Raw genomic sequence first — 25,287 nt, forward strand, 5'->3', positions numbered from 1 at the left:
ACAATCTGCAAAAACTTATTATAGCATGCAAAGTCTCAAAATGCGAGTCGTTAGAGCGCATTTTGTGACAGGGCATCCAACATCCAACAAATTCGAACGTTTTTGGACATGCGGTATTGTACAGTTGGTAACACTGTGTCACTAGGATGGGGGATTTCTACAGTGCAGTCGGGTATAACAATGGTTTTATTGAATCAATAATATACATAAATAAGAATAGTGTATTTAAAATAAAATTTACATAAAAGCTACACTTTATACATAAAGTTGCAAAAGCCTGTGATCTTTCCTTTCGTTAATTTCTTTGGTAAAATAATAAATAATAAAATTGCTTTACCTCACCTCGTGATCTTCACTTTAAAATTAAATGAAATTTTGAATATCCAAATCTTCTATTGCACAATTGGTACAAATATTTGCTTCATTCTGGACCTCTCCTACACATGCAATTAAATAAAAATTAGTAACAAGTATAATTGGAGTTAGTAAAAACAAGCTCATCTACGTCCATGCACTACTTAAAAGCCATTCCAACCAGCTGTTAGTCCAATCTAAGATAAAAAAGTTAAGAGTTGCTCACTTTGCTTGTTAAAAACGTGTTGTACAAAATTAGTAAACAATGAAACCAACCTTAAGACGCTAATTCACGTTTGGGGAAGTAAGTAATGTGCACAGAAAAACTACACCTAAAAAAACGAATTAATTTAAATAATTGTTTATTATAGACTTTAATATTTCAGCTATTCCGATTGAAAACGTCTTAACATGTCAAGTAACAACATAAATACTTATACAATGATAGCTATACATCTTATCCTATGGTTTGTTCTAATGTGACATCGTTCCTATCATACTCAATTTTCACAGCCCCTAACACTATGTTATTGTAATAGTATTCCTTCGCTTTTGTTTGAGTGCACTGTTACCCGCTAGTTCTAACGCTATCAAAGCAAATTGTAAAGTCTCGTAATAAAATAGGCTTGTTAGGTCACCCTAACAAAATTGCACTTGGGGACATTCGCTAGACACAAATAATACTTCTTGGATTAATCACTGGAAGATGTACTTGGAATGATTTATATCTCTTTCTAAAGAGCTTCTAGAGTGCACTCGACTGTAATACTTGAAACTTTTGATTCTAAACGTTTGTTTGTAACGACTAAATTACATTGGAAAACCCAGAGGTGCTCTCAAACAAGCCATTCCTGTACTGTACCACCACCAACAAAAAAACCCTGAATACAACGCAAAAAACAACACAATAATCAATATAATTCATTGAACATTCGCGTTCAATGAATGATATTTGAACAACCACAAGATACAAGAACTAAAGCCGCCACAAATTAGTTGCCACATGAAATAAAAGAAGCTTCGAAAAAAAAATGTTGTAAACAACAAACTTCCAATTAACTGACAGGCTGTCAAAGCACACATGCCGAGAACACCCCCATGACCCGTCAGCCTATATCAGCATCCCCGTTGAGCATGTTTCGATTGTAAATAGCCTGTCTGTAACTATACCTATTCGTAGGCGGCGAAGGTCTGTCAGGTATCGGTGGCGGCACAATCCCCCCAGACGGTCCATCCATCAAAGTCACTCCAGTGGCTTCGTCCACTTCGCCTATACTATTCTCCACGAGACTCACAGGGTGTTCGGTATACTGCGCCATCCGCGAGCGCAGAATATACGAGTAAGTCCTATACCGCTTCACCTGAACCAAACTCTTAACACCGCACCCTCTGAACATCATCCCTTACCTCGTAACTCAAATAAACCTCCTTTTCCTTGTAATTTTGTACGACTAACGACTTAGAACCTTTTTCCGGGGGCGATTTTCGATGTTCCTCGAGTTCGGCTTCCAGTCTAAGTACTCTCTCCTCGTGATCTCTGAGTTGTTCGCGCTGCAAAAAAACTCTCAATTAACTCTCAGATTAAACAACAGAAGAGTCGCACCATGTTGAGTTTCGTGTGGCTGCACGGCAAGAGCGGCCTTTGGAACTTCTTCTGCGAGCCGACAGCCGCCTCCAAGGGGGCCGCAGAGAAACTCGCGCACACGAAGTTGAGGGTGTCTATCCACGACTGCAGCTCCTTGGAGTCTCTGCAAACACTAATTTAACTCCGCGAAGACTCAAAGAGTTCCTTACCCCGTCTGGAAGAGATACTCGGCCTGATCCGCCGTCTGCAGCCTGAAAACGAACATCTTCTTCGTGTAGTCTGTGGCTTTGGTGGCGAGGGCGTGGTGGATCCGAATTGCGTTGTGTAAGTTGTCTCCCATTTGGTTCTTCTTGAAGCCGTTCTCGTCCTTGTGAAGATACAAGACCAAATCCCGCAATGTACAATAATACATCTTCCAGCTACGCTTGTGAAACGGTGCTAGAAAAATGCAGCAAAGGCCTTCGAAACAGCTATATTGTATTGCAACATGCTGTGCAGACGTAATAAACTAGCAACTAAACTAACTAAACGATAAAAAAGAAAAAAGAAAATCACTGTTCTGCTCAAACATTGCAATAACGGTTTGGATCTCTCAGCGAAAACGGAGTTTTCGCTGAGAGATCACACGCGGTGGGGCGGAGCCCCACCGCAGCTTCCTCTCTATATTAGACTCACTTCTTTTCGCGTTGGCTTCGTAGCAACACTTCCTCATGACGTATCCTTTTTTATATTCCACCGCGTTGGACGAAATAGGAACATCAAGGAAGGGATTTCCCCCAAGACCTAGCTGGTCATTGTTTTTTATTATTTGTGTCCCGCCATCCTCCGCCTCTTCGTCCCTGCATACCATTAATAAAACACCAAATCCTCCGACATTTTACACGACTTACAAAGCCCATTCCAGAGGGTAGTTCTTAATAGCGTGGTAGAGCTGCTTCAAAATCTCCCTTGGGAAGTTTTCTTGTTCGTTGAGGCCGGACAGGTTCTCGATGAACTCGTTGCAAGTCATTTTGCGATTTATGTTCTGTCCGTGGAGGTCGGTGTTGAGCAACATGATGGCACATGTTAACGTATGTACCGCGTCTGAAGAATGCAAGTTAATGAAGAACACGACTGCGGAGACGTACCTTGTGAATTAAAAGAGCCGGGATTGCAGTCTAAGTATCTCTTTGAAAAATGAACCAGGACTCTCTCCCTTTCTTGCGTTTCTCCCGTGAGAGAGAACTGTTTCAGGAACTTTCGTAGTGCTATGTCTAGGGTGTCGTTTTCGAAATCGAAATATTTTAGGTATTCTTCGGCTACTGCTCGACTGAAGTCATTGCTGCAAAAAAGACGTGTAACTTTGATATTTGAAGTGTTATAAAGCTGAATTGTTAAAGAGTTACTACCCTATATCTCGTTACCAAGGGTGTAAAATTTCAAAAGTGCATCTTTAAAGGAACGGATTTTACAGGGTGGCACTTTAAGAACAAACGAAATTGTCGAGCATGCTTTACTTTAGAGCTTGTAACTCTTTTATTTTGAGAGTTACAAGGCTGAAATTTGTAGGTGTTACTGCTGTGTATCTGCTTTTCAAGTCTGTAAAATTACAAAATTTTACTATAAACGGAACAAATTTTACAGACCATCATTTGTACGACAAACAAAATTTCAAAAATTTCAAAAACATTAAAATTACAATTTATTCCCAAACACCAAATTTTAACAAAAAATGCTGACGCGCGTTTCGATAGCAATGCTATCATCATCAGAGCGATGATTAAACCAGATTAAACCAAAAACGCGCGTCAGCATTTTTTGTTAAAATTTGGTGTTTGGGAATAAATTGTAATTTTAATAACTTGTCAACACCAAGAATTGATCCAATAAATTTTATTTTTCAAAAACATGTTACTTTATAGCCTGTAACTCTTTTATTTTAAGAGTTACAAGGCAGCAATCTATAGAAGTTACTGCTTTCTACCTCCTTTTCAACTCTGTACAATTTCATAAGTTACCTTTTAAGGAGCAGATTTTACAAGGTGTCAATTTAGGAACAAACAAAATTCTTGAGCATGCGTTACTTTATAACCTGTAACTCTTATATTTTGAGAGTTACAAAATTGCAATTTGTGGAAGTTAGTCCGTTTTACCTCCTTCTCAAGTGTGTAAAACTTCAAAATTGTACTTTAAAAGGAACTGATGTTAAAAGTTAGCATTTCTGGGACAAAATTTTCGAGCATTTGTTATTCTAACGCTTGTAACTCTTTTATTTTGAGAGCTAAAAAGTTAAAATTTTAAGGAGATAATGCTTTTTAACGCTTTATAACGCGTGAAAAATTTATACTTTAAACGGAACAGATTCTACGGGCCTTCATATCTACGACGGACAAAATTACAAAATTTTCGAACACGTGTTACTTTATAACCCGTAACTCTTTTATTTTCAGAGTTACAAGACTATAATTCCTGGAAGTTTCTACCCTTATCGTCGTTCTCAAGTGTGTAAAATTTGAAAACGATATCTTAAAAGGAACCGATTTTGCAGGGTGGCCAAAAGTAGTGTAATTTCACCGCGTGTATCTAACAGCTACCGGACCAAAATTTCCAAGAAGTGCTCTAAACGATACGTACTTTTTACTAAGATGTCTGGAAACGTCAGACTTTTTAAATCCGTCCAAACCATACAAACGTTTAGCCAATCGAATGGCAGAAGGCAAGTCCACCGCTTTCGGTGAATAATGGAAGCTGTGGAGACTTTCCACGTCGCTTTCGTCTTCAGATGACTGCGGTGAAGAAGACTTTCCGAACTCTTTGGTCACCTCCTCGTCCAGATCGCTCGCTTCTATGTATTCGTGTATCTAGAAAAAGCGGTAAGAGTCCAGTGCGTGCTTGCGAAGACGCCCAAACCTGATATCCTCCAACGAGCGTGTCACTCTTATTCTTATTATTATTATCACAGCAGCCCCCTTTTCCCCTGTCCTTCACCGAGTCCTTGTCGGGTCCTTTCACCTGTATCACAATTCTATGGTCCCCGTCCCCCCTGTTGTTCCTCTGTCTAGGCTCTGACACCAACAAAGTACTATCACTATCACTATGGTCACTAATCTCCATCACACAGTCTCTGATTCCCATGCTATCGTCGTCGTGGTAATCGGGACTGGAGATGTTCGAGATGGCTTCCGAAACGCTGAAATCCCCGCCGTTCGTCGGCGGCGGCAGGACGTACGGCAGCCTCTTGGACCCCGACTGACTCGACATGACCGAGGAAGACACGGACGTGGGAGAAGCGGGAGAGCCGGAGTGCAGCGGACTCGACGACGTCGGCGAGGTGTTACTGTGCGACGAGCTGCTGCCGTTCGACAACGTGTGACAGAACTTGTGGTGGTCCGTCGTCGTCGGCGCGTTGTACGTCCACACGATCCTATCGCTAAACCAACTCCATCAACCACCAAACACAACCAAGACCTCACCTATTGCTATCTCCGGAAGCACTGACTGTCTCGGGCCGCGTGTCCAGCAGCGTGTTCAGCGAGCTGGTGATGTCTTCATCGACGTCGATGTTCACAGCGCTCATTCCGCAGTCGTTCTGTCCTTGGAGTTGGTCTTCGGAGCGACTGGTTCGGACGAAGTTGCTGTATGACTTGGAGGCGTCGCCGGCGCCGGGGGACGGCGTGTGAGAGTCCCATTTATTGGCACTGACTGGAGACGTGTTGGCCGAGTTCGAGCCCGACTTGCAGTGGTTGTTCTTGAATCCTAAGTCCATCTCGTTCGGACTGTTTGGCACGGAGTTGTGCTGGTGGCGCAAATGGTGCGTGTGGCTGTTGTGATACCTCAAAGTGTCCACCTGAAGACAAACACAAACTGACGTTACTCAAAAACCGCCGTCTTCGCGAAATTTTAATAAACTGCCAATCACTGTCCCCCAGGATACGCACCTTCTTCTGTTGCTTGGGTATGATGCTAGCAGTCTGCGGCATTCGCGAGATATTGAGTATGTGTTCCCCCGTCATCATGTACGCTTCAAATTTGGGCTTCCCCTTTGTCTTCTCGCTAGCCGCCAGCGGTTCCCACTGGAGTCTTTCATTCTCTTCGTTATCATGTTCGAGTAGCGGCTCTTGCTCTGGACAACTGCCATTGGTGCGGACATGGCTGTGGTGTACTGCTGGTCCCGGTCGAATGGGCCGTTGCGTGGGCGCCCCCAACGAATTTATATGTCCAGCGCTTCTATTTCTATTCTCCGCGTCGCCCCCACTCACTGACAGAAGATGTTTTCGGACAGTCGCTTTAATCTTCGGATCTTACGAAAAAAACAGATTAAAACCACGAAAATCAACAAAACTCGTGTTCGTTTGTGTACCGCGAGCTTAAAATCACTCTTAAGCCCGCGAAGAAGTGGTGAACAACGAACACAAAAGGAAATGATTAATGCAAAACTGTGTCTTACCACGTTTTATTTTTAGTGTTACAGGATCTGATGATAATCGCAGACATTTTAAAACTGAAAAGCAAAAATAGCGTTAATAAATTAACAGAAGCTTGGGGAAAATGTGACATCAAACCAGAAGTTAAGTTAGTGCCAACGTGATGGAGAAAAAAACGAAAGTTATTTACACAAAACGATCGGGATTTTACCTTCTTTCGTGCTGAAACGATTCACATCTGTTTCATTAACTTTGAGGATGACATCGCCGACTTCCACCTGGAAAAAACAACAAGTTTCAATAACAACTCCCAAGTTCCGCCAAAACGCGGAGCTGTCGCAGGGAACAACGCCTAATAATCTAATAAACAGATAACGTCGAATCCCGCAAAATCGATAGCCTCCAGCAATTATCTCAACTTTTAAATTCAAGAAAAAATTAAGTCTTGACGTCTCTGGAAATAGCTTGCACGTTGAAGAGGAAACAGTCGTAAAGACCAGTCATCCAAAGGGGGCCTAATGAAATGAAAGACATTTGTTAGACTCGGCAAACATGTTTTATTTCATTGGGGAGACGGTAAACTACCGTTCTCAGCAAGTTTAGGACGAAAATGCAAAATTCCGGTTTTAGGCTGCGACGGTAATATCGTAAGAGTTTACGGCGGTTATAAAGTATGTGTTTGGTTTTCTAACTTAATTAACATTAAATATAGAATTTATGGGGTTCTTGAGAGGGTATAAACAATCTGGAGCTGTTTAAGATGGAGATGTTACGGCCAATTTTGCAATGGAATTATGAGGGGGCGGGTGGAAATACGCAAATTTGCAAATTGGGGAATAAAACGAACGCCAACACAACGAAAAGAATAATGAGAAGACATTTTTTGCTCCAGAATATTGTAATTTCAAACAGTTAATAAATTAGTTCAAAGTTGCAACCTCCTCAAATTTCATCCCCGTAGCGCCCAAAGGACCAAAGATACAGATTTGAATATAGAATTCAATTCGTAGAAATAAAAATTTTCAAAATTTATCTTTCGGTGCTAAAATTTTGTCAATGTGTGACACTAGCACTGTCAAATTGATTTGTTGTGTAAATGACACTTGAGAGTCTTTGATTTGACAAACTGACGTCTTTTGATCATGTGGGCGGATTTTAACCATCATAAACAAATCAAAGTTGTGAATCCAGCCAATGAAAACTTACGTAGGCAATAGGAGCTTGAGTTGGCTGCCTCGATCGTTTTTTGTTATAAAAACTACTTTGATAAGAATAACGCCAACCAATGAATGAAATCTTTTTTAGGTTTTATAATTCGACTTCAAACACGTTCGCCATTTTGTTGTAAAAGAGGATTTTTATGCTTGTCTCATTTCAGAACTCAAATTTCTAAAATCTGCATTGGTTGCTCCAATTATATAAAATTAGGTACATTTAATAAATGAGTTATAAGTAAAAACGTCTCCAAATTTCAGCCCTGCAGCGCGAGTACAAGCCAAAATACAATTTTTTTTATAAAATTTTAAAACTTTTGGGGTCCGTCCTAAAAAAATATTTCTAAAATCCGAGTCAGTTGCTCAAAAATTTTGAAATTTGGTGCAGATAATAAATGAGTCAAGACTAGGAACCTCTCCAAATTTCATCGCTGTACTACCAACAGAACCAAAGATTCAATTTTTTTTATAAAATTTTGAAACTTTTGAGTCCGTTCTAAAAATAAAAATTTCTAAAATCCTAGTCTGTTGCTCAAAAATGTTGAAATTTGGTCCAGATAATGAATATTTCAAGAATAGTAACCTCCCCAAATTTCATCGCTGTTCTACGAACAGAACAATAAATTATTTATTTTTATAAAATTTTGAAACTTTTGGGTGAATCCTGAATACAAAAATTTCTAAAATCCGAGTCTATTTTCCAAAAATTTTGAAATTTGGTATAGCTAATAAATGAGTCAAGAACAGTAACCTCCGCAAATTTCATCGCTGTACTACCAACAGAACCAAAGATTCAATTTTTTTTATAAAATTTTGAAACTTTTGAGTCCGTTCTAAAAATAAAAATTTCTAAAATCCTAGTCTGTTGCTCAAAAATGTTGAAATTTGGTCCAGATAATGAATATTTCAAGAATAGTAACCTCCCCAAATTTCATCGCTGTTCTACGAACAGAACAATAAATTATTTATTTTTATAAAATTTTGAAACTTTTGGGTGAATCCTGAATACAAAAATTTCTAAAATCCGAGTCTATTTTCCAAAAATTTTGAAATTTGGTATAGCTAATAAATGAGTCAAGAATAGTAACCTCCCCAAATTTCATCGCTGTACTACTAACAGAACCAACTATTCAATTTGTTTTATAGAATTTTGAAACTTCTGGGACCATCCTATAAATAAAAATTTCTAAAATCCGACTCTGTTGTTTCAGAATTTTGAAATTTGATACAATTAATGAATAAGTTTAAAGTAGAAACATCCCTAAATTTTATCGCTGTGACACCGACAGAACCAAAAGTACAATTTTTTTTTTAGAATTTTGAAACTTTTGAGTCTATCTTAAAAATAAAAATTTCTAAAATCCGTGTCTGTTGTACAATTTTTTTTGAAATTTAATAGAGTTAATAACTGAGTTAACAGTAGAAACCTCCCCAAATTTTCCAGTTGCACCACCAACACAACGAAAGATTCAATTTTTTATAGAATTTTGAAACTTGGGTTCGTCCCAAAAATAAAAATTTCTAAAATCCGAGTCTGTTGCTCAAAAATATTGAAATTTGATGCAAATAATAAATGAGTCAAGAATAGGAACCTATCCAAATTTCATCGCTGTACTACCAACAAAACCAAAGATTCAATTTTTTTTATAGAATTTTAAAACTTTTGAGTCCGTTCTAAAAATAAAAATTTCTAAAATCCTAGTCGGTTGCTCAAAAATGTTAAAATTTGGTCCAGATTATGAATATTTCAAGAATAATAACCTGCCCAAATTTCATCGCTGTTCTACGAACAGAACAAAAAATTCATTTTTTTTTTATAAAACTTTGAAACTTTTGGGTGAATCCTAAATACAAAAATTTTTTAAATCCGAGTCTATTTTCCAAAAATTTTGAAATTTGGTATAGCTAATAAATGAGTCAAGAACAGTAACCTCCGCAAATTTCATCGCTGTACTACCAACAGAACAAAAAATTCAATTTTATTATAGAATTTTGAAATTTGGGTTCGTCCTAAAAATAAAAATTTCTAAAATCCGACTCTGTTGCTTAAAAATATTAAAATCTGGTACAGTTGCTAAGTATGTCAAGAATAGTAACTTCCCCAAATTTCATTGCGGTGTCACTACCAGAGCCAAAGATACGATTTTATTTATAAAATTTTTCAACTTTTGGGTTCGTCCTCAAAATAAAAATTTCTAAAATCCGACTGTGTTGTTCCAAAATTTTGAAATTTGGCACAGTTAATAACTGAGTTTAGAGTAATAAACTCCTCAAATTTTATCGCTGTACTACCAACAGAATCAAAGAATTAATTTTTTTTATCAAATTTTGAAACTTTTGAGTCGTTCCTTAAAATAAAAATTTTTAAAATCCGTGTCTGTTGTTCAAAATTTTTGGAATTTAATGCAATTAATAACTTAGCTAACAGTAGTAATCACCCCAAATTTCACCACTGCACCACCAACAGAACCAAAGATTCCATTTTTTTTTAATTTGAACAGAAAAATAGTAGATAAAAGTACGAAGAATACGAGGAACAAGAAAGCGAAAGAAACGAATTAAAATAAAGGTAGATCAGCCTATCTAAAGAAAAAACCTCCGCCAAACGGCCCCCCTTGTCTCTAAATCCCACTTTGACGCACTGATCCCACGCAACCCTCTCTAACGTCCTCTTAAACATGCCGCGAATATCGGATTAGAATCCCCCCAATCCAAACAAGCTGCTGAATGTTAGTACAAATGTTGGTAGTATCGAACGGTTTTTAATTGGAGCGATAAATTGAAGACGTCATCCCGAAATGAAATTTCTGATAAATGCTTTTAACATTTCGTGAATTCCTCCTGCTCGTGCCACTCGAGTGATGTTTGCTCATTAATTTTTACGGTTGTAAAAGATGTTAAGATTGTGAAGTTTACATAATTTTATGCGAAGGTTGTTAATAAATCAGTGTTATTCAACACTTGACAAGGTATTGTGTGATAAATGTAATTCAGTCCTGCCAACAGATGCAGAAGAAAAATAAATATATCAGGTAACTTGGAACTTGAGACACGAATGCACTTTGTTATCAGGCGAATTTTGGTCGATACACACTTTTGTCCCTCCATTCAGAGACGCAAAAATCCAGAAACTGGACTGTTTCCGCTCCACATTTAAAGAGGAGACAGCTGAGATAACCGCCGTATTGAAACCAGCCAAATAACAAACAAAACGTTTCAACACGATTCACACATTAGCCCTATCTCTAAATATAAAAGCTGCGACTTTATTAATAAAAGTAGATAAATTTAGTGAGCAGCACCCCAGTCGTGTTAATAATACTATAAAAAAAAATAAAAAAACACTCCTCACTTGGCACTTTCCACCCCGAAAACGCACTAATTCCTCCAATTATGCACGTGTGGTTTTCTTAACACCGCCGCCACAAGCTCACCCGTCGAAAGCTCGATTGTGACTGGTCTGCCGGCGGCGGCACGACACAACTGGGTCACACCCAAAACGTCCCGCTCTCCCATGTCGGTAAACACAGACTTCGATACTTTCAGCCGGTGCCGCAGTATCTGGTTAAGGACATCTTGCCACCCCCGGAGTGGGGGCGGTGCGACGGCCTGGATTCGGAGGTTTTATATGAAATTTTTCAAGTTTGGTGTGCGGAACTCTGGGGAATTTGTTCTATTGTTGGAGGTTTGTTTGAATACAAATTTAAAATGCATTCGGTTGGTTTATGGGGCGGTAATAAAAGTTTGGGCGAGTTGGGGGCGGCGCGGGGGTGTTATGGTCGTGTTTGATGATGGAGGGGCGCGGGTTTGAGTTTTGAAAAGTCGGATTGCATGAATACGAAAAAATAAAAATGGAGTAATTTTATCTGCTGACAAAGCTCGTTTTTTAAACTTTGATTCCGATTCCGATTGAAAAATGGAAAATAAAATTTCTTAAATCTAGATATTTTGTTAAAGAATTTTGAAATTTTATCGTTGTGGGACCAACACAACCAAAGATACGATTTTTTTATAGAATTTTGAAACTTTTGGGTTCGTCAAAAAATTAAAAATTTCTAAAATCCGAGTCTGTTGTTAAAAAATTCTGAAATGCGGTACAGTTCATAAATAAGTCATGAATAGTAATCTCCACAAATTTCATCGCTATGCTACCAACACAACCAAAGATACGATTTTTTTATAGAATTTTGACACTTTTGGGTTCGTCCTAAAAATAAAAATTTTTAAAATCCGAGTCTGTAGATCAAAAATTTTGAAATCTCGTACAGTTTATAAATGAGTCGAGTATAGTAATCTCTCCAAATTTTATCGCTGTCTTATCAACACGACCAAAGATTCAATTTTTTTTATAGAATTTTGAACATTTTTGGTCGCTCCTCAAAATAAAAATTTCTAAAATTCGAGTCTGTTGCTCAAAAATTTTAAAATTTGGTACAATTAATACATGAATTAAGAGTTGTAACCTCACCGAAAATCATTGCTGTAATACCAACACAACCAAAGATACGATTTTTTTACTGTACTTTAAAACTTTTTAGCTTATCCAAAAAAAAAAATCGAAAATCCGCGTCTTTTCTCTTAAATCCAATAGGTCCCACAAGTCTAAATCTAAACCAGCGTTTCATGTTATCAACATCCAATGAATTGATTCTTTATCGTGCATGACTTAATTAGCGAAGAAATTGATCCAATAAACAACAGTTTTGAGCATCCAACCAATGAACGAAAAGGAACAATCGAACTGGTTGATTAGATAAAGACAATGCAAACCAATCAAATGAATTATTTTTTGGGTTCTAATCCCCATTCAACCACATTCTCCATTTTGTTATGAAGAAAACTCCACCCTTTCCTTTAAAGAAAATTTCTCTCTACAATTTGGCGCCGCACTGTAATAAAAAAACGGTCGAAAGTGCTCATTCCTTATACCGTTCCTTAATTGAAGATTAATTAGAACATTTTCCAAGCCGCTTGTTTTTATTAATGTGTCTATTTGTATTCAATTCCAGAGCTTTACCCAGCATAAATCAAGTCAAAGTTTAAACGTTTTCAGAATATCCGACTTTATTTATACAAATGTTTGCTCACTCTTATATTCCGGATTGTTCTCTCCGGCTCCGGTGAATTATTCCATCAATGGAAGCTGTGTACTCTTTTACTTCATAGTCATCGAAAACCCTTCGTGGGAAACGCAATTATCGAGGAAGCTGTAAATTTTGATTCACTTTCATTATTATGCAATAGAAATCCGTGAATCGGCGATAAATCAAAACTTTATGCGAAACACATGCGAGTGTATTTCAGTAAATTACTGCATGTTTGCATATTTATTTTCGAGGCTGATTGGTTGAAGAACGAAAGAAAATATTTCGGTTCGGAGGTGCCAGAAACAGACACGCAACTGTTAGTCCAGGCAAAATGAACATTAACCTCGGAAAAATTGGCATTCTGGGTGGACCTTTGTTTTATTGTTTTAAACAAATTGTCCAAAGTTCCCATTGCTAAAAAAATCAGCCTTATGAGAATTATTCCGAGCTTTTGAAATTTTTGTGTCTATTTTGCCTATATTCCTAAATTTCATCGCTGTAACACCAACACAACTAAAGATACGATTTTTTTTAGAATTTTAACACATTTTTGAGATTCGTCCTAAACATAAAAATTTCTATAATCCGTGGCTGTTGCTCAAAAATTTTGAAATTTAGTACAGTTCATAAATGAGTCAAGAATAGTAACCTCCCCGAATTTCATGGTTGTGGCACCAACACAACCAAAGATACGATTTTCTTTAGAATGTTGACACATTTTTGAGGTTCGCCCTAAACATAAAAATTTCTATAATCCGTGCCTGTTGCTCAAAAATTTTGAAATTTAGTACAGTTCAAAAATGAGTCAAGAATAGTAACCTCCCCAAATTTCATGGCTGTGGCACCAACACAACAAAAGACACGATTTTCTTTAGAATGTTGACACATTTTTGAGGTTCGCCCTAAACATAAAAATTTCTATAATTCGTGCCTGTTGCTCAAAAATTTTGAAGTTTAGTACAGTTCATAAATGAGTCAAGAATAGTAACTTCTCCAAATTTCATGGCTGTGGCACCAACACAACCAAAGATACATTTTTTTTTAATTTTGGCAGTTTTGAGATTCGTCCTAAACATAAAAATTTCTAGAATCCGTGTATGTTGCTCAAAAATTTTGACATTTAGTACAGTTCATAAATGAGTCAAGAATAGTAACTTCCCCAAATTTCATGGCTGTGGCACCAACACAACCAAAGATACAATTTTTTTTTTAATTTTGACACATTTTTGAGGTTCGCCCTAAACATAAAAATTTCTATAATCCGTGGCTGTTGCTCAAAAATTTTGAAATTTAGTACAGTTCAAAAATGAGTCAAGAATAGTAACCTCCCCAAATTTCATGGCTGTGGCACCAACACAACAAAAGACACGATTTTCTTTAGAATGTTGACACATTTTTGAGGTTCGCCCTAAACATAAAAATTTCTATAATTCGTGCCTGTTGCTCAAAAATTTTGAAGTTTAGTACAGTTCATAAATGAGTCAAGAATAGTAACTTCTCCAAATTTCATGGCTGTGGCACCAACACAACCAAAGATACATTTTTTTTTAATTTTGACAGTTTTGAGATTCGTCCTAAACATAAAAATTTCTAGAATCCGTGTATGTTGCTCAAAAATTTTGACATTTAGTACAGTTCATAAATGAGTCAAGAATAGTAACTTCCCCAAATTTCATGGCTGTGGCACCAACACAACCAAAGATACGATTTTTTTTAGAATTTTGACACATTTTCAAGGTTCGTCCTAAACATAAAAATTTCTAGAATCCGTGCCAGTTGCTCAAAAATTTTGAAATTTAGTACAGTTCATAAATGAGTCAAGAATAGTAACCTCCCCGAATTTCATGGTTGTGGAACCAACACAACCAAAGATACGATTTTTTTTTAATTTTGACACATTTTTGAGATTCGTCATAAACATAAAAATTTCTATAATCCGTGGCTGTTGCTCAAAAATTTTGAAATTTAGTACAGTTCATAAATGAGTCAAGAATAGTAACCTCCCCGAATTTCATGGTTGTGGCACCAACACAACCAAAGATACGATTTTCTTTAGAATGTTGACACATTTTTGAGGTTCGCCCTAAACATAAAAATTTCTATAATCCGTGGCTGTTGCTCAAAAATTTTGAAATTTAGTACAGTTCATAAATGAGTCTAAAATAGTAACCTCCCCAAATTTCATGGCTGTGGCACCATCACAACCAAAGATACGATTTTCTTTTTAATTTTGACACAGTTTTGAGATTCGTCCTAAACATAAAAATTTCTAGAATCCGTGCCTGTTGCTCAAAAATTTTGGCATTTAGTACAGTTCATAAATGAGTCAAGAATAGTAACTTCCCCAAATTTCATGGCTGTGGCACCAACACAACCAAAGATACGATTTTTTTTAGAATTTTGACACATTTTCAAGGTTCGTCCTAAACATAAAAATTTCTAGAATCCGTGCCAGTTGCTCAAAAATTTTGAAATTTAGTACAGTTCATAAATGAGCCAAGAATAGTAACTTCTCCAAATTTCATGGCTGTGGCACCAACACAACCAAAGATACTTTTTTTTTTTAATTTTGACAGTTTTGAGATTCGTCCTAAACATAAAAATTTCTATAATCCGTGCCTGTTGTTCAAAAATTTTGAAATTTACTACAGTTCATAAATGAGTCAAGAATAGAAACCTCCCCGAATTTCATGGCTATGGAACCAACACAAACAAAGATACGATTGTTTTTTTAATTTTGACACATTTTTGAGATTCGTCCTAAACATAAAAATTCCTATAATCCGTGCCTGTTGCTCAAAAATTTTGAAATTTAGTACAGTTCATAAATGGGTCAAGAATAGTAACCTTCCCAAATTTCATGGCTGTGGCACCAACACAACAAAAGACACGATTTTCTTTAGAATGTTGACACATTTTTCAGGTTCGCCCTAAACATAAAAATTTCTATAATCCGTGGCTGTTGCTCAAAAATTTTGAAATTTAGTACAGTTCATAAATGAGTCTAAAATAGTAACCTCCCCAAATTTCATGGCTGTGGCACCATCACAACCAAAGATACGATTTTCTTTTTAATTTTGACACAGTTTTGAGATTCGTCCTAAACATAAAAATTTCTATAATCCGTGCCTGTTGCTCAAAAATATTGAAATTTAGTACAGTTCATAAATGAGTCAAGAATAGTAACTTCCCCAAATTTCATGGCTGTGGCACCAACACAACCAAAGATACGATTTTTTTTAGAATTTTGACACATTTTTGAGATTCGTCCTAAACATAAAAATTTCTATAATCCGTGCCTGTTGCTCAAAAATATTGAAATTTAGTACAGTTCATAAATGAGTCAAGAATAGTAACTTCCCCAAATTTCATGGCTGTGGCACCAACACAACCAAAGATACGATTTTTTTTAGAATTTTGACACATTTTTGAGATTCGTCCTAAACATAAAAATTTCTATAATCCGTGCCTGTTGCTCAAAAATATTGAAATTTAGTACAGTTCATAAATGAGTCAAGAATAGTAACTTCCCCAAATTTCATGGCTGTGGCACCAACACAACCAAAGATACGATTTTTTTTAGAATTTTGACACATTTTTGAGATTCGTCCTAAACATAAAAATTTCTATAATCCGTGCCTGCTGCTCAAAAATATTGAAATTTAGTACAGTTCATAAATGAGTCAAGAATAGTAACCTTCTTAAATTTCATCGCTGTGGCACTAACAGCACCAATGATTGCATTTTTTTTATAGAATTTTGAAACTTTTGGAGACCATCGTAAAAATAAAAATTTCTAGAATCCGACTCTGTTGTTCCAGAATTTTGAAATTTAGCACAATTAATGAATGAGTTTAAAGTAGAAACCTCCTTAAATTTTACTCTGTGACACCAACAGAACTAAAAATCCATTTTTTTTAGAATTTTGAAACTTTTAAGTTTGTCCTAAAAACAAAAATTTCTAAAATCCGAATTTGCTGCTGTAGAATTTTAAAATTTGACACAGTTAATTCAGAATATTAACCTCTCCAAATTTTATAGCTGGGGCACCAACAGAACCGATGATACAATTTTTTTTAATAAAATTTTTAACTTTTGGGTTCGTCCTCAAAATTTTTGACATTTTAATTCGAGCAATAAAATGAACGTCCACACAAAAAATCAGCCTTCTGAGAGTTATTCCTCGCTTTTGAAATATTTGTGTCTATTTTGCTTTGTCACTTTTACCCGGAAAATCGATGAATGAATATTTCCACTCCCCCAAAAATTCAACTTTGAAAACGATACGTTTGTACGTTTGTTAAGATAGGTCGTCTAAATAAACCAATTTCAACGCCGCGAGAAAATAGAACTCGCATCTAAAATTCATAACTGACCTTTAGAAATGACGGCATTGACTCCAATTGAGCCTTTCAATGACAACGTTTATCTGTGATTTTAAGAAGCAAAACGCAGAAATTGCGTACATCTCGGTGGCGGGTATTATTTATCGCCCCCGCCGCCACACTCTTCAGTAACAGATTGCGGCGAGATTCGCCGCCCCCGATAAAAAATGAAAACACCGTTCGCCCCACAAAGCTCCCGAAATAAAGCTATAACGAGAGGTGTGTGCGTTGTGATAAGACGGAATTTATTGAATCGTCGAGGAAAAAATAAATGTCGAGATCCACTGGCGAAGTTCGTGCAAAGCTCCATGAGATCGATGGGTAAACAATGAAGTTTTCAAATGTAAAGAGGCAATTATCGGTGAGTTTTCCAGAAATTCGGTGTGGATATGACTCAAAGTAGTCACGCACTTAAAAAAAAGTTCGAAAGGAAGTTTTAGTGGTGGTAAGTTTTGCACGCTAGTTCTTAAGTGCGGTATTTTGACCAAGATACTTTTCTATCGATTTTGGAGGAAAATGCGGTTTTGCCTGTCAAGAGATGACTAATCCTGAGGTTGCATGTGGCGCGAAAAATCCGTACGATTCAATAATAAAAGAGTCCTTTCAACTCGTTCCAGCTCGAATAATCTGGAAGACTCTGTGCTTATAGTATGACCTAAATAATGTAACAATGTAGTTATTGATCGCGTTACTAACTCCGTCTATTCTCACAGAAATCATACCAGGGCTAAAAGTGCAAAAATTATTACCACACTCTCTGGAATAATAAAATGTCAATGTCATGAATCATTGTTACAATAAAATTATTGTTAACTTTTGCTTGGATAGTTTTGTTCTTTTTTAGTAATGCGACGGACACGACATGCTGGTGGCGAAAATCGTGAATAAATGACTAGTTAAATAATTAAATTGGGGGTGTATTATGTGGGGCAGATGGTCATAATCAGTAGAGTGTGGTATACTGTAATTTAAATGGAATGTTTGAGGTGTTATTAAACGCGCTGAATACGAGGGTTGGTGTCTAGTTATTTTGGTCGAGTTATTTGTTCAGGTCAGTTGTTCAAATGTAATTGAAGAGCTGAAATGGCGAAATCTGACATTTGTTTTCCAGTTTCGCAGAATTCGGGTTCATTAGAGAACGAAGACGCTTCCAGTTCTCACAGAATTTTTCTACTTAGTTTCAGAAATTTGTAGGATTTGAAGAGTCTTGAAGCTCTTTGAGAAAAAAAAAACTGTCAATCCTGGATAATCAATTCTAAAGAAAACTTTGCCTCAGGATTCCCGACAATTCCAAGAAATTCTAATAAATGTAAAAAATCTAGAGAATCAAGAGAGAAAAAATCTTAAGCAATTTTATAAAGTATTTAAAGATTACCAAAGAATTTCAACTAGTAGCGAATAATAGAAAAATCCAGAATATTGCTAAATACTCCTAAAATTTCTCAAAATTTCAGAGTTCTGAAGAGTAGTGGAAGTGCAAAATCTTGGATCATTCTTGAAAGAATGTCCAGAAACGTACAGAATATACTAATAATACCACAGAAAGAGTCAAGAATTTATACAATCGAAAGATCCTGAGACAAATTCTCCTTTGACTCCAACTCACTCCTCGAGTTCTACCATTCGCAGACTCTTTGATTTTTCATCGAGTTTTCATTTAATTTTTAAGCTCTTCAATTTATAAAATTTCTGTTCAAAGTTTTAGAAATCCGTAAAATTCCAAATAGAACTAAAAAGTTAAAAAATCTTCTATAATTTTACAAAATTTCAAAGCACTAAGACAATCCTAGCGAATTTCGAAACTATTAGGTTCGTGGTAAAAATAAAAATTTCTAAAATCCGAATCTGCTGCTCTAAAATTTTGAAATTTGGTACAGTTAATAACTGAGTTAAGATTAGTAAACTCCCCATATTTCATCGCTGTACTACCAACAGAACCAAAGATTTAATTTTTTTTATAGAATTTTGAAACTTTTGAGACTATCCTATAAATAAAAATTTCTAAAATCCGACTTCGTTGTTCCAAAATTTTGAATTTTGGCACAATTAATAACTGAGTTTAAAGTAGAAGCCTCCCTTAATTTTATAGCTGTGGCATCAACAGAACCGAAGATACAATTTTTTTAATAAAATTTTGAAACTTTTAGGTTCGTCCTCTAAATAAAAATTTCTAAAATCTGCGCCTGGTCCTCCAAACTTTTGTAAATTAAGTTTTTAAGCTCTCAAAATTCTAGAATTTTCTGTTCTGAGTTTAATGCAGAATTTCAAAAAGTCCAAAAGAGAGAAAATCTCCGATAATTTTACAAAATTTCAAAGCCCTTCAAGACAATCCTAGCGAAACTGGAAGGATCTTAAAAAAAAACTGTCAAATCCTAGGTAATTCTACAAAAACTTTCCCACAAGACCCCAATTCTATAAAGAATTTAAAAAGCCTAAAATTCTGAAGAATCTCAAATACTTCCGGGAGTAGCGAAGCCTACAGTGTCAAAGATTCTTGGATATTCTCAGATATTTATAAGAATTCTAAAGGTTTTCACAAAATCCCAAAGGACATTTTAAACAATAGAGAACTTCAGAAAATCCAGGAAAATTGTAAATAACAAAGAATCTTTAAAATTCAAAGAGTCCTGAAAGAGTTGTAATGCTAAAAAATCTTTAAAAACCCAGGGAGAAAAAAACTTTCAGGTGATTCAAAATCTTAGAAAATTTCACAGTTTTGAAGAACTCTTAAAAACCTCAAAGAATCTTAGAAAATCCTGAGCAAAATTCCAAAAATTCTCAGAATTCCACAGTTTTGCAGACTTCTAACAGGACTCCAAAAAATGTCCAGAAGATTTCAAAAAACTTGCAGAATCCTTGTAAAATTTGAAGAATCGAAGAGTTTAAAGAGTCGAAAGACTTCTTAGATCCTTTGACTCCTAGACACTGTAATTCTCAAATTTTAAGCTCTTAGATTCTTCATCTAAAAAGACACTTCAAACTAGTTGTTACTTCAATGTTGTTAGTATTTTGTGCCTCAGGTTCTCAGATTTTCAATTTCACAGGTCCTTATATTCTCAATATTTTAGGAATTCCTTAGGATTTGAAATTTTCAAACTGCAAACTCTCCATTTTCTAGCATATTCACGTTTTTAAATTTCAATTTTTCATGTTCTTAGATCCTTAAAACACCCCCAGCATCTAAAATTCTCATTTTCCTTTATCGGCTCTAATTTCAGATCTTTAAACGCTTCTTAGCTTTAGACTTTGCACAACCTGCTATTTATCAATGTATACAAATATTTAAAAAAAAATCAATAACTGAGCCTGAAGCCGGTTATATCTGCATACAGTCCGTTTTCTTTTTCTTAATTCGCGAGAATCCGTGAAAGGAGTTTAGAGAGTTAAAGCCGCTATCTATTCGCAATCTCTCCGATTTCTGCTTTTTATTCCGAACAGAGCTCTGTTTGCGAAGAATTCTTTCCGCATGGCTTCAATTACCATCAAGATGTATCCTCTAATGAAATGGAAATTAGACAGAAAGTTTCACACTTCGCTACAAATATAATTACAAGAAGATTTATTAGCTCGGGGCAATTATGTAATTGCTTTTTTAAAAATTCACTAGTCTCCATGACGATGTATCAACAAATCGATCGCCCCTTCATCGAATTAAAATAAAAAGAAAACTCTTGTACATCTCCATCGGAGTTTTCCATTTAAATGCGAACATTTCCAATTAACTTGTGATTGATTTTATCGTCCCAAATAGTTGTAATTGAAATTGTAAGGACTCGGCGGTTCTCAAAAGTTTGCTGGTCATTGGAGACGCAAAATGAAGTCATCATCACCATAAAAGTAAACCGCTCGGCAAGACATACTTTTTAAAATGCCATTAATTAACATGATTCGGTATGTAGCGCACATGCCATAATAATTCACGTCCATAGTACCATAATGTCCATAACGGACGTGATTTAAAAAAAAACTCGAGCTATTTACGTTTAATGATGTTCCAATAAACGTCAAAAGTCTAACAGATGCTCGGAGAATTGCGTTTTTTCAATTTTTCCTTATCACGTTATCGCCCACAATGCTAATCCGCCGCAGCCGAAATTTACAACACAATGAGATAGAAACAATAAAAAATGATTTAGGGATACAAAGATCAATAAACCATGCATTTTGCGTAAATATAATCAGATTGAATGGTTTAACTTTCAGAGGTCCGTTAATGCAATCTAAATAAATACCTGAAGCTGGATTTAAACATTGCCGTGTTTAATAAGCGGAAATTTATAGTTTCTAAATGGCAACTGGAAAATCATGATAAATCGGTGGCTTGCATATTTCTTCCTATTAAAATGAAGCTGTAACAGCGGCAGGATTGCATTTTTCATTTACTGGTGCTATTTCCAGGTCCATAAGTCAAACGAGATCTGAAATGGCAGAACTGCATTTTTATGATGTTCGGGAAAAGTTCGGAGTTGCATTTGGCATAATTCCGAATTGCCACACGTTTTATTGGGGTAGTTCGAAAGATCACAATCTCAAAAGTTTACATTCTTATTTGGACCATGACTTTTTGATCCGGCGAGATAGTTTAAAGGAACAATTTTTGACGTTTCCATTCATTGTTTTCCTATCATTTCCCTTAATCTCAACTGCAACATTCATAAATTGCATTGCTGTAGCACTGACTTAATCAAAGGTACGATTTTTTTTTATCAAATTTTGAAACTGAGTCCGTCCCCAAAATAAAAATGTCTAAAATCCGACTCTGTTGTTCCAGAATTTTGAAATTTAGTACAATTAATATATGAGGTAAAAGTAATAATCTCTCTAAATTTCATCGCAGTGGCACCAACACAACCAAAGATACATTTTTTTTTGAATTTTGAAACTTTTGAGTTCGTCGTCAAAATAAAAATTTCTAAAATCCGACTCTGTTGCTCCAGAATTTTCAAATTTGGTACAGTTAATAAATGAGTGAAAAGTAGCAATCTCTCCAAATTTCATCGCAGTGAACACAACTAAAAACACACTTTTTTTTAATTTTGAAACTTGTAGGTCCGTCCTCAAAAAAAAATTTCTACAATCTGACTCTATTGTTCCAGAATTTTGAGATCAATACTATCAATCCCAAAATAAGAAACCGAATTTCAACATAATTCCTTATTCGCATAATTCATAATCCTCAGAATCTCAAATCTGAATGTTTAATGTTAAAACTTCCGGTTGTCGTACTTTGAGTTCATTAACTGTTTGAACTTTTGAGAAGTTTTGTTTAACAGTTTCTGTACGCAATCTCATTACGTCAAATCTTCATCTTGTATTTCAATATTTTTGTTTTCTCGGCTGTAAAATTCGTACAAATTGAATTGAATTGAGACGTTTTGAGCTACAGATCACGTCGCATAATACCTAATTTCCACGTTCCCAAATATTGAAATTCTACAAAATTAGTCGCCTCGAAATCTCACAATCTCAAATGTTTGTATGTTCAAATACTCCGAATTGCTAAAAATATTTCGCCGCCACTGTGTAGTACTTCCCCAGCCGCCCCCTTCAACGCCGTCATTTCCGCTTCCTCATTACCAAACCACCAGTTAAAAGATCCACGGAAGTCGCAATAACACCCCGATAGCATCGCCAATAAGTAAAGAACCTGATAAACCCCAGCACCGCAATAAATGTTGATGTTCGCCCCATAAATCCCCGTTTAAACGTCTCACGAAACGCGAAGTTATACTCAATTTCGCCCCCATCGCGCGCCCCATTTTTTCCGTTTAAACTCGCGCGGTTTTTCCCCATTTTTAATTCGTGTTAATTATACTGCCCAGAAATTTAGTGTGTTTTATGCTTGCATTGAATAATTCCCATCTCGTTCTCGCTAAACTCTCTGAGCTGAAGCGGAATGAATTATTGGGTAGGCGCCGCGACGACGGCGTCCGTGGCGTCGTGATGCGGCGGTAATCCGTACAGAGACGACTGTTCGATGTTCATTCGCGAGGTCCATCCGTTTACCATGCAACATTTATGAGGGTTGCTATTGAAGGATTTAAGATTTTAAAAAGGACGAGAGAAGAATCAGGAAGGGGAAATTGCTCCTGAATTTATTTCGCAGGATCAAAATTGGGGAGGAAAGGTCACCACCTCTTTTGATGACAAATTTCCATTAGAGTGACGAAAAACCAGCGTGTAATTTAAATGCTTATTAAAATGTTAATCGCGCTGTAGCTTATGTGTACGACGTCGTGTTGGCACGTAATTTGATTAATTCATTGTGTAATAAAAGCCAAGTTCAGATTAGTCAAACAAATTAATTCGGTTGCGTGCAATGGTACGTAGTTTTTCAGAATGGGCAGGATAATGGGCTCCTTTTCCGACTACATGCGTAAATGTCACGGTGTTCGGATTACAGACGAATGGGCGAGATAAGCGGGGAATTCTAACGACGGACGCCACTGAGGAAAATCGTGAGTTTTCCATTGTCGCTTATTAGCATCGCCCGGTGATTAGGACTTCATCAAAACCAATTCAAAATTTTCGGATTTACACTTTTCGTCTCTCGAAAATTGGTCCATCGAGCCGGATCCCCTACTATACTCCCCCCGAAATCACTTTTTCCTCAGCTTTCCCAGAAATTAAACTGAAACTGAACTACTGAGCAATTTTTCGCCCGTCTAAGTTCTCGGAAAAATAAAATCGCCACCGAGAAAACCCGCATTTGGGTCCGTCCTCAAAATAAAAATTTCTATAATTTGACTCTGCGGCTCCAGAATTTTGATATTTGGTACAGTTAATAAATGAGTTTAAAGTAGTAACCTCTCCAAATTTGATCGATGTAGCACCAACACAACCAAAGATACACATTTTTATTTTAAATTTTTTGAGTCCGTCCTCAAAATAAAAATTTCTAAAATCCGACTATGTCCAGAATTTTGAAATTTGGTACATTTAATAAATGAGTTAAAAGTGGCAACTTCCACCATTTTATCGATGCAGCACCGACACAACCAAAGATATACCTACAAATTTTTATTTTGAATTTTGAAACTTTTTGGTCCGTAATAAAAATTTCTAAAATCCGACCCTGTTGTTTCAAAATTTTGAAATTTGGTACAGTTAATAAATGAATTAAAAGTAGTGACCTACCCAAATTTCATCGATGTAGCACCAACACAACCAAAGATACACATTTTTATTTTAAATTTTAAAACTTTTGAGTCCGTCCTCAAAACAAAAATTTCTAAAATCCGACCCTGTTGTTCTAGAATTTTTAAATTTGCTACAGTTCATAAATGAGTTAAAAGAAGCAACCTCGCCAAATTTCATCGATGTAGCACACAAAGATACACATTTTTATTTTGAATTTTGAAACTCTTCGACTCTAGAAGATTGGTCCATCGAGCCGGATCCCACTTTAACAATACCCCCCAAAATCGACACTTCTTACTCAGTTTTCCCAGAAATTAGACGTGAGCACCTAAAGCGAACTACTGAGCAATTTTTTGCCCGTCTAAGTGGTCGGAAAAATAAAATCGCCACCGAGAAACCACGGTTTTAGTTCCGTCCTCAAAATAAAAATTTCTAAAATCCGACCTTGTTGTTTCAGCATTTTGAAATTTAGTACAGTTAATAAATGAATTTAAAGAAGCAACCTCTCCAGATTTCATCGATATAGCACCAACACAACCAAAGATACTCATTTTTATTTTAAATTTTAAAACTTTTGGGTCCATCCTCAAAAAAAAATTCTAAAATCCGACTCTGTGGTCCCAAAATTTAAAAATTTTTCATTGTCGCTTATTAACATCGCACGGTAAATGAATCCTTATGTTGTTTTAAAACCAATTCAAAATCCTCAAATTTATACTTGTCGACTCTAGAAGATTGGTCCATCGAGCCGGATGCCACTTCCACAATACTAAATCGTTACTTCTTCCTCAGTTTCCCAACAATTAGTAAGCACCCAAACCAAACTACTGAACAATTTTTCGCCCGTCTAAGTGGTCGGAAAAATAAAATCGCCACCGAGAAAACCCGCGGCTTTCCCTCATAAATCCCGGAATTTATATTCAGGTCTAGTGGTTAGAAGAGCACTTCAACGAACTGGAAAAGTTCGTTCCCAGGTAATAGAGAACGTGGAAAACGCTTACTTATTGAAAATGAACATTTTCATTTGATAATTCCCCGGGGAACCCCGTGGAATGCAAAAATCGGACGCAAACTTCATCCCGTTTTTCAATTAGTTAGGCCATAAATCATATCGTGTCT

General features: G+C 36.2%; 1 protein-coding gene across 3 annotated transcripts in view; it reads right to left on the reverse strand.

The window, feature by feature from the left end:
* Positions 1-168: 168 nt before the first annotated feature.
* Positions 169-25,287, reverse strand: part of Efa6 (Exchange factor for Arf 6) — a 27,268-nt gene continuing 2,149 nt past the window's right edge. Inside the window, exons 2-16 of one of the 3 annotated variants that reach the window (XM_088033928.1) lie at positions 6,554-6,620; positions 6,366-6,419; positions 5,857-6,218; positions 5,392-5,765; positions 4,829-5,348; positions 4,553-4,779; positions 3,067-3,260; positions 2,830-3,022; positions 2,615-2,778; positions 2,149-2,398; positions 1,958-2,102; positions 1,762-1,905; positions 1,525-1,715; positions 631-686; positions 169-437 (exon numbers count right to left, since the gene is read on the reverse strand). In XM_088033928.1, coding sequence (XP_087890054.1) covers positions 632-686; positions 1,525-1,715; positions 1,762-1,905; positions 1,958-2,102; positions 2,149-2,398; positions 2,615-2,778; positions 2,830-3,022; positions 3,067-3,260; positions 4,553-4,779; positions 4,829-5,348; positions 5,392-5,765; positions 5,857-6,218; positions 6,366-6,419; positions 6,554-6,620 — 2,940 coding nt within the window. In that variant the 3' untranslated portion in view covers positions 169-437; position 631. The other 2 variants (XM_088033929.1, XM_088033927.1) reach the window with 2 other exon arrangements.

This window comes from Gnatocerus cornutus, chromosome 4, assembly GCF_029298725.1.
Source record: "Gnatocerus cornutus isolate USDA-ARS CGAHR chromosome 4, icGnaCorn1.1, whole genome shotgun sequence".
Classification (NCBI taxonomy): Eukaryota; Metazoa; Arthropoda; class Insecta; order Coleoptera; family Tenebrionidae; genus Gnatocerus; species Gnatocerus cornutus.